Genomic DNA, 9,407 nt, shown 5'->3' with positions numbered 1-9,407 from the left:
AAACATCCCCGAGCACGCCGTCGCCCACGGCCCTCGCGCCACCGCGGGCACCGGCCTGGACCCGGCCTCGGCGGCGTCGTCGCGCCCCAACCGCCCCTTTTCGACGCACAGCGCCGAGCGGCAGGCGCTGCTCGACTCGGTGCCGAACCGCGACAAGGAGGAGGAGGCGTCGCGCGCGGTCCAGTTCGCCATCAACATCAACCTGCTCGTCAACGTGCTGCTCCTCGGCGGCAAGGGCGTCGCCGTCGTCTCGTCCAACTCGGTCTCGCTCATCGCCTCGTTTGTCGACAGCGCCCTCGACCTGCTCAGCACCGTCATCATCTTTGCCACGTCCAAGGCCATCGCCTACCGCAGCTGGCGCACCTTTTACAAGTACCCCGTCGGCAAGAAGCGCCTCGAGCCGCTGGGCGTCGTCATCTTTTCCGTCCTCATGGTTGCCTCGTTCTGCCAGGTCCTCATCGAGTCGGCCCAGCGCCTGCGCACCGTCCTCGCCACGGGCCAGACCGACCCGGACGCCGCCACCGCGCTGCCCCTCGTCGGCATCGCCTTTATGCTCGCCACCATCGGCATCAAGACGGCCATGTGGCTGCTCTACCGCACCTCCAAGTCGTCGGGCGTCCGCGCCGTCGCCCAGGATGCCGAAAACGACGTCGTCTTCAACCTCCTCTCGCTCACCTTCCCCATCATCGGCGCCCACCTCGGATTCCCCGCCCTCGACCCGCTCGGCGGAATCGTCCTCTCGCTCTACATCATCTACGAGTGGCTCCACACCCTCTTCGAGACGCTGCAGAAGCTCAGCGGCGCAGTCGCCCCGCCCGAGCAGGTGAGCAAGTGCATCTACCTCGTCACCCGCTTCAACTCGGTCCGCAGCGTCTCGGCCTTTGACCTCTTCCACGCCGGAGACGACTACATCGCCGAGGCCGACGTCGTACTCCCGCAGTCGATCTCGCTCAAGGAGGCCCACGACCTCGGAGAGATTGTCACCTACTGCATCGAGAGCGTCGAGGGCGTCGAGCGCGCCTATGTCCACCTCGAGTACAATGCGCTCGGGCAGCCCGGCCACCTCGCCATGCGTGGGTAGACAGGCACGCAGTCAGTGTATGTAGAGAAGCTGCTCGCGATGCGGCCCCATCAGTAGTAGGTAGATACCCTGATCCCCCTCTCGCCCCTCAATCCCAAGATGCCGCAACCTGCAATCATGTCAGGTCAAGCTGAGGCTTGAGCATTTGACCTTCTGTAGGCACACCTCTTCTGCATCAGTCTGTGTCAAGGTGCTGCAGCCTGACAGCAACAGTTGTTCAGCCATCTTTGTTTTCTTGTGCTGTCGGCCCTCTCCACCATTGGCCCTCTCAGCACCCTGTTGTGCTACAAGGGAGCAAACGGAATTCAGCGTAAAATTGGCTGCAAAGAGGCTCATGTTCAGCCAGCGGCGAGCATGCAAACAGCCTGGGCATCTCAGCATTGCTCTTGCGACATTCTTGCTCTGTACCCGTCAGTCAAGATTGGCGATGGCGCCAGCAGGCCATCTTCGGCACGAGGACAAGAGCGTCAGTCGCACACTGGACAGCGGCGAGGCGAGGGTGAGTGCCTTGCCTTGGCGGGCATTCCTGCTAGCAGAGAGCAAGGCCGCTCGGACGAGACCAGAGCTTCACGGTCCTTGGACACTCTGAAACGTGGCGAACACAGTCGAGGCGACATCTTCGGGTTCAGTCGCGGGCGGCAGTGGGCTCGTCGAGGTAGCAGCTCGGCCGTTTGGCAAGGTGCGACCATGACCATTGAGAGACATGGATACAAGTCGGCCGCGAGGTAGACAGAGGTCCGCGAGATCAGGACGAGATTGGATCGAAACATGGATCGCGCGACGGTCTTGGCTTGACGGTGCACGGGCACATCAGGAGGCCGGGGGCCTTGGTAGGCATGGGCCGGGGAGCACATCGACGACCGATTGGATCACCGCATGGGCTGTTGTGGGATCAGAAGCAGAGAGCGGGGCTGAATCGGCGTACCACAAGGCGCGCAGGGTCGGAGGAGAAGCCAGGGCAAAGGACCGGTGTTGGGCATCCTTGCGGCTGGTGAGCAAGGCTGCTGTGCCTAACTAGTTGTCTTCGTCTTCGTCCTCGTCCTCGTCCGCGCCCGCACCCTCACCCTCGCAATCTTCTTTGTAGCTGTACAGGATGCGCCGCTCACCGCTCAGGACCTCGGAGCAGAGCTGGATCGTCTCGTCGGACACCCTGGACGGTCCCGCTGTGTCGGTGCGGGGGCGTATGTTGATGACGTCGAGGGCCTCGCAGGCTGGGATGGTGCGCCTCCTCGATGCGGCAAAGGCCCTTGCTTGTCTGCCCAGTCGACCGCTCGTTGCGCCTTGCCCTCACCTCGGCGCTACCCGGCCAGACCGACGCACTCGCGCCGCAGAACGCCCTGCTATCACGATCCTTGAGCGCTCCTGGCACATTCTGGCGCTTCGAATTGCCACAAGGGAGCATAGACTGTCGCCGTGGTTGGGAAACATCGCCGTTTGGCTTGCTCTTGCGTTTCTTGTTGGGCCCAGTTCTACAACGACGATGCTCGTTACGGTGATCTGATTGCGTCCAGCGAGCCCGGCGAGCCAAGTGCGTACCTTACAATGGGAAAAGGGCGAGAGCGGTGGCCGGGAAGAGCCGTCGGGCTGAGGCGCAGGTATCGTCGCGGAAAGTCACGGGTCGGTGGCAGCAGTGTCGAAAGAGCCATTCATGTCGTCGTCTGGGCTGAAGTCAAGGGATCGCGTCGATTAAGACCCAGAGCAGGAAGCAAGTGGTGGGCGAAACAGCTGTGCTGGCGATGGCGAGTCTGCCAGACAGCCGGAGCGACCACGAGAACATGGGAATGGGGGATGCCACGCAACAACTCCTGCGGCCTGATCGCTTGGATCCTGTCGGGATCGCCACTTTATCGGCGTTCAGAATGGCGGAATACGACCCTCTCGCCGTGCCACGCTATAGAGCCTGGCCGGCGGCGAGCTTCACGGAGTAGGGGCTTGCAACCATCATCCCGACATGGATCGAGTGTATCGCGGGCAGATCGAAAGCAGGCGGCGTTCTGTCCTTCGCTGCATCCTCGAGTTGCCTGCTAGCGCCGTCCCATGATCTCTCAAGTTGTAATGGGCGCCCGTGAGGACCGAAGAGACGGCCGTACACTGGCAGCGCTACACGATGGCACGGGGCCGTCATCGAAGTATCGGGGGCATCAGCACGACTCATGACAAGGAACAGCTCCGACACTCGCCTGACATTGACAGATGCCGCTGGGCCTCCTGCTGGCTGCTGGAGGTACCGAAGGCCGCGACTCTGGCAATGATGGTGGTGGTCGAAGGGCGAAGCGATGGAAGCGAGGACAAGCGCCGCTCAGCAGTCGAGTTCCCCCCGAGAGCGTCTGGGCCCGGTCGGGTCACAGAAGGAGGACCTCGGCGATGCGGCTCCGAGCGTCGACTCGCGCATGGGCCACTCTCGAACTCTGGCCTGCAACAACGTCCCTCCGCGCCACCCTCATTGCGTCGTCCCCAAGGCGTCTGGCGCTCCGTTCATTTGGTGAAGACGACGACGTCGATGCCGGCGCTACCCTGCTCGGTACATGTACCTAGTGCATCTCGCGATTGATGTTCACTGCGTCTCTGCACCACCGCGCAGTTTGCGATCGCCTCTTTATCACTAACGCTGACCGACGAGAACCTTCGGCAACCTCGCCTTCCAGCTTCTTGCCCATAAGAATCGATGGCGTCGTTTGGCCTCTTCTTCTGGCTCTCGGGCGCTCACTGGACAGCGGCTGACGACCAGACGACCGCTGGATGGAGGGGAGAGTCGACTTCGTTCCTCTGCGGTGACCGCGACCTGGATTCCGCAGCTCAGTTCGGCCGCAGCAGCCCAATTACATAGCTGTGCCTCGTGCGGCTGTGCCGTCGCCTTGGAAGATCTTCGCGCACGAGCCGCGCGAGGGCTGGTTCCGCCACCAAGATGAAAGGGACGACGGGCTGTGCCTGCCGGTGAACCAACCAGCAGCAGGTAGGCTAGGCCGGGCTAGCGCCGCGCGAGGTGGTGCATGGTGCAGAAGCGATGCCGCTAAGGCTCCAAGAGCGCTTCCGAGTGTGCTCTTCTTGTGCCAACCCCCCGTCGCGAGGTCAGCGAGCGAGATCCGTACGTGTGCTCTCATCCCGAAACCGCAGCGACCTCCGAAGTCTCAAAAGTCACACCTACACAAACGTCCTGACACGCTGCGCCACCTTGCCGTCACCAGGCAAGCTGAGGCCCGCTGACCAGCCGGCTCCGCAATCATGAATTGGTGCCGTCACGGACCGAGACCAAGGCTAGCGCGAGTGTGTGTGACTTTGGTGCTGGCTGCATGTGCTAGCCACGGCTGCGGCACAAAAGTGTCGCATCGCATCGTACCAACGTCGCTCTGGAGAAGGCTTCTCTTGCTTGGCCCCATGAGGTTATGATCCCGCCCACCGCGTTCTAGGCTGCCTGCAGCGGCACGGGCTACATGGTCATGCTACCGTACGTACCGGTAGTGTCATGGAAGCGCGGACGGCCATGGCCGCCTTGCGCTCGGGCCGCCGTGTGGCGAGTGGGTCGTACACTACGGGCCCAGCGCCGGCGTTGGTGCCGGTCCGTCCGGCCATACATCGTCCCGATCACCGCGCTGTGCAACCAGGCGGCGGCGGCGGCGGCGGCGGCGTTGCAAAACAGGCTTTCCGCCCCGACGCAGCGCAGCGCGGCGTGGCCCCAAGCCCCGGCGTACCTGACCTGACAGGCCCGAGCGCCTGTCCTACATCTGCTGCGCACAAAAGCACGCGAAGAATGTCGACGACGACGACGACGACGACGACGACAAAGGCGATCGACGAGCACCAAGAGCGCACCGTACGCGCTTGTGTGTGCGTGTGTGTTTGTGCACGCGTGGGCGATCAAGGAACGAGAGGAACGCTCCCGACATGTCGGTATGGCACGGTATGGAGGTCGACGGCGGCAGCGAGCAACGCCCAGCTGCGCCGCGCCGTCTCGGCGGCCAAGAAGGCAAGCACTTGGACATGCCTGCCGAGAACGATCGAGGAGGCAGGGCATGGCTTGGCGCAGCGCGGCGGGCGAGCATACAGTACATACGTCCCATACGCGTGCGTGCATGCCTGCGGGCCGAGAGAGACGGGGGAGCAGACGAGCACCTCCTGGCACGACGACGAAGGGGCGTACGTCCGATTCGGTTCATGCTTGGCCTCACACGCGCCTGCCTGAAGAAGCTGCTGCTGCGGCGCGGGATTTGCGACGACCAGAGCTCAAGGCAGATGAACAGAGAAAGAGACAGAGAGCGGGCCAGATGAAGGCCAAAGAGGCGAAACGAGAGCCGGACAAAGGGCGGTCGGGGGCGGGGGGCAGAGGCTGCTGCTGGTGGCCCCTTTTCCTCGTTTGTTGGGCGTTTCGTCTCGTCTGACGGGTCGTCGGCTCCCGTCAGGCCTAAGGCTGCTGCGCTGCCGTACTTGCACTCTCCTTGGTCCCGACCGTCTGCCAGCGTGGGGCCTCTCGCCAGCGCTTTGTGTCTGTCCCGCCTGGCACCTGGACACCTGGGCACCTGGGCACCTGTGCCCGCCGAGTCGACGTCTTGGCGCCCCGTCCTGCGTGTCCGTCCCCCTCCTCCCTGCCAACCCGACGCCACGCCCTGGCTTTGTTGCCCTCCGTCTGCTTGCCGTTGTCCTGTCCTCGTCTCGTCTCGTTCCTCGCTCCTTCACCTTCTGTCCCTCTCACCACTACCACAACCCCCACCTCCCTTCCGCTTCCGCCCCGCCCTATATACAAAACATCGTCCTCGAGGCTTCTTTGCACGGCTGGTCCACCAAAGTCCCTCTCTCACCTCTCCAACCGACCTCTCTCCTACCCGTCTCTCCCTCTCGGTCCACCCCGCCACGCCCCGCCCCATCCCCGACCCCGACCCTCCCTGCTCCGTCGATCCAGCATCGTGGCAACGCCATCACTCTCTCTCTGCATCGTCCATCACCGCCTCGGATCTCTCAATCTCCCCTCTCCATTTGCAATCCAGCGCATCATGAAGTTCCTCGCCCTGCTCGCCACGGCGCTCGTCGCCGCGTCGTCTGCCAGCGCCGAGCTGTCGGAGCGTGACCTGCCGGCCCTGTCGCGCCACCCGCTCTCGATGGAGCGCCGCAACGCCATCGTCGAAGAGTACCACCGCCAGAACGCGTCGTCGGGCACGCTCGACAAGCGCCACGGCAAGGCGCACAAGCGCAAGTGCCGCGCCAAGACCAAGCACGCCGCCAAGGCCACCCACGCCACCAAGCACAAGGCGCACAAGGACGCCAAGTCCAACAACGAGTGGTCCCAGCAGCAGCAGCAGCAGCAGTCGCAGAGCGAGCAGCAGCAGCAGCAGCAGCAGCAGAGCGAGTCGCACTCGTCCAAGGACTCGTCGTCGTCGCAGCAGGCCTCTTCTTCTGCCGGTTCAGGAAAGAAGGCCGCCGAGGGCGGCAAGGCCAACGTCGCCACCTCGTCCGAGTCCAAGCACCAGGAGTCGTCCCAGTCCGAGTCCGAGAGCCACAGCGAGTCGTCGTCGTCGTCGTCTTCGTCTTCCTCGTCGTCGTCGTCGTCGTCCAGCAGCTCTTCTGGCAAGGGCCTGTTTGGCATGACCGGCACCTGTGGCTCCAGCGGCGCCAGCGACAAGTACCCCAACGGTTCTCAGGACTGGCTCAACTGCGGCATCGATGCCGGCGGCTGGAAGCCCCCGCACGTCACCCTTGACCAGCTCAAGGTCATCGACGCCGACCAGGCTGTCAACAGTGAGACCTTCGCGCCGTGCAAGCCCATTGTTTGGGCCTTCAAGCAGGCCGGCAAGGCGCACAACATCCCGGCCACCATCCTCATGTCGTTCGCTATGCAGGAGTCGACCTGCAACCCGTCGGTCACTGGTGGCAATGGCGAGCAGGGCCTGATGCAGATCACCCCCGACAAGTGCGGCGGCGCTCCCGGCGGCAACTGCAAGGATGTCGCGTTCAACGTCAACGCCGGCGCCAAGTACTTCCGGGACCGCATCGACAGCTGCGGTGGCAACGTCCTCCAGGCCATCGGAGAGTACAACGGATGGCAGCCCGGCCTCACCGTGGCCAAGGCCACTGCCGCCCGCTGGCAAGGAAACTGCCACGCACAGAACAACCTCGACTATCTGTTTAGCCTCTTGAACGGATTTGCGCTTGGCAAGGACGGTTACAGCATGGGCAAGTACCAGAACCTTGCCGCCTGCAAGTAGAGGCGTTGAGGCGATGCTGCGGCGAATATTGGGCTCAGCTGGCTGCCGGGTGTCAGCCCTGACGCGTCGCGCCCCAGCCGGAATTTTTCCCGCGGGCCCCCTCCACCCGTCCCTGCCCCGCTGTAGCATACCTGTAGCTAGCGGCGGATCTCCTCCTCTCTCCTCCTCTCTCTCTCTCTCTCTCTTTCGTTTCACACTGTCGCCTATGCGGGTGAAGGTCCACGGCCCTCTCCTGGTCGATCGAGGGCCGTAGCCTTCCTCCCCCGCCCGCTCTGGCTTCTCTTCAACTTTTGTTTCTCTCTGCGCGCACTCGGTCGCTGCCCACCCCCTTTTCACCCCCCTCTTGTAGATACTATTTGTTGTCGTCGTCGGTTCTCAACGGGTTGAGGCGGATGATGGCGGCACGGAAATCTACCACCTCCTTTCTTCATCCTTGTTTCGTCCGTCTTTGTGCCGTGATTCCAGCCTCGTTCGAGGTGGTTTCACTGTCGTCAAGAGCAATACACGGTCTATAACAGCAATAGTCCGGCCGGCCGACATCGACGGGTTTCTTGGCGCAGTTGGTCAGCGCGTCTCCTTAACAAGCCTTGTCCCGCGTGGATGTACGACTGGTTCATCGGAGGAGGTCCTCAGTTCGAGCCTGGGAGAGATCACTTTTTGATTGATTCTTTTGCGTGCGGGCGGGGGGAGGGTGCCAACGACCGATCCAGTGGGTATGGACGGGATGAGGGTGGCCATGCGCATGGCTAGGATGGGGCGTGGCCGTGGACGTGCTCGTGTGGGCCGTGGCACGGCGGGGCGGGGCTTCTTGCGGCACAAGGTTGGGGGGGTCGCTGGCGTGCGGGCGTGGCCCAATCACCGGTGGGTGTGTCGACGAAGCCGCCTGGGGAGGCCGGTTTGTCCGTTTGTCCGGCAGGGCGGCCGGCCCAACCAACGACGAGCGGGGGTTGCTGGGTTGGCCTTTGGATGCGTGCATGGTGGATTTTTTTGGCCGAGCAGAGGCTAGCGCCCCACCGCTCGCTCGCTCTCTGTCCGGCCGGCCGGTCGGACCCTCTCTCTCTCTCTCTGCGTGTGTGTGTGTGTTTCGGTGGGACGCAGCAGAGGGATGGGCCCGCCTGCCGCTCGGTTGGGTGTGCAGTCGACGTCCGGGCCAAGCAGTCGGCCTACTTCCGGTGTCGCCCTGGGCCCGCTCCTTGCTTCCTCGCACCGCCATCACCACCACCACCACCACCACCACCTCCACCACCACCACTGTCAACACCACCGGCATCAACCTCGTCACCCGGATCGCTGCCCAACGGCCCCTCGCTCGCCCGCGGTTCCCTCAAGCTCGACCTCGAGGCGAGCGACTGGTCATCGCCGTCGCTGCGACCACAGGCAACAGCGCACCCCTCCCCCCGGGCAGCCTTATATCCGCCTCGATCCGCCGCGGCCAATCCCTCTCGCACCGCCTGCTGCTCTCGCCCTCGCCCTGCCATTGCCCTCCCTGGAATCGCAGCTCGGATACTGCACCTGCGCTCGTCCATCAAGGCCGTATCCGAAGGCCACCCCGCCGTCTGCAATCCGACCGGCACCATCGTTCGCAGTCGGTCTCGGTCCTCGGCACTCGCAGCATCGCACCCCGTCCGCCCGCATAGACCTCAATATACCGCTGCACCGCACCGGCGGCCCTCTCTCCGCCGCCGCCGCGTCTTGCCAAGATGAACAGCCTCCAGACCTTTCCGGCACCGCCGGTAGAAATCTTTGTCGACACCCGGTGCGTCTCTCCTCTCTTCTCCCCCTGTGGCCCATCCGCCTTGCCTCCGTCCCATCCCTCCCGCTGACCCTCGACACCCTCGCTTTCCCCTCCCACGCAGCGGGGCCAAGATCATGGAGGACGGCGCCTCGAGCCCGGACCAGCGAGACAGCCGCGACATCTACCTGCCCAACCACATCGAGGCCGTCTCGCACATCGCCGTCGACGTCGGCGGTTCGCTGGCCAAGGTCGTCTACTTTACCCGCTCCCGCTCCACCTCGGACCGCTCGCCCTTTCAGAGCCCCACGGCGTCGCCCGAGCTGCCCTCGTCGCCCCTCGCAGGCGAGCCTTGGGGCAGCGCTGCGGCGCCGGCCGCCGGCAAACCGGGCCTGCACTC

At 64.0% G+C, this 9,407-nt stretch overlaps 3 protein-coding genes across 3 annotated transcripts in view; all 3 read left to right on the top strand.

Annotated features, from left to right (window-relative positions):
* Positions 1-1,081, top strand: part of PFL1_06623 (uncharacterized protein) — a gene marked incomplete at both ends in the record, with an annotated part of 2,386 nt that extends 1,305 nt beyond the window's left edge. Inside the window, one exon of the mRNA XM_007884169.1 lies at positions 14-1,081. Coding sequence (XP_007882360.1) covers positions 14-1,081 — 1,068 coding nt within the window. The remainder of the gene's footprint in view (positions 1-13) is intronic.
* Positions 1,082-6,066: 4,985 nt separating this feature from the next.
* On the top strand, positions 6,067-7,275 carry PFL1_06622 (uncharacterized protein; the record flags this gene model as incomplete). The annotated part of the gene is made up of 1 exon (XM_007884168.1): positions 6,067-7,275. The coding sequence occupies one exon, from the start codon at positions 6,067-6,069 to the stop codon at positions 7,273-7,275; it is 1,209 nt and encodes a 402-aa protein (XP_007882359.1).
* Positions 7,276-8,975: 1,700 nt separating this feature from the next.
* The window catches only part of PFL1_06621 (uncharacterized protein), a gene marked incomplete at both ends in the record, with an annotated part of 2,735 nt that continues 2,303 nt past the window's right edge, over positions 8,976-9,407 (top strand). Inside the window, 2 exons of the mRNA XM_007884167.1 lie at positions 8,976-9,031; positions 9,132-9,338. Of these exons, the coding sequence (XP_007882358.1) occupies positions 8,976-9,031; positions 9,132-9,338 (263 nt within the window). The remainder of the gene's footprint in view (positions 9,032-9,131; positions 9,339-9,407) is intronic.

This window comes from Pseudozyma flocculosa (assembly GCF_000417875.1).
Source record: "Pseudozyma flocculosa PF-1 unplaced genomic scaffold scaffold00028, whole genome shotgun sequence".
Lineage (NCBI taxonomy): Eukaryota > Fungi > Basidiomycota > Ustilaginomycetes > Ustilaginales > Ustilaginaceae > Pseudozyma > Pseudozyma flocculosa.
The sequence above is the reverse complement of the archived record's forward strand: the minus strand, read 5'-3'. Positions and strand labels throughout refer to the sequence as shown.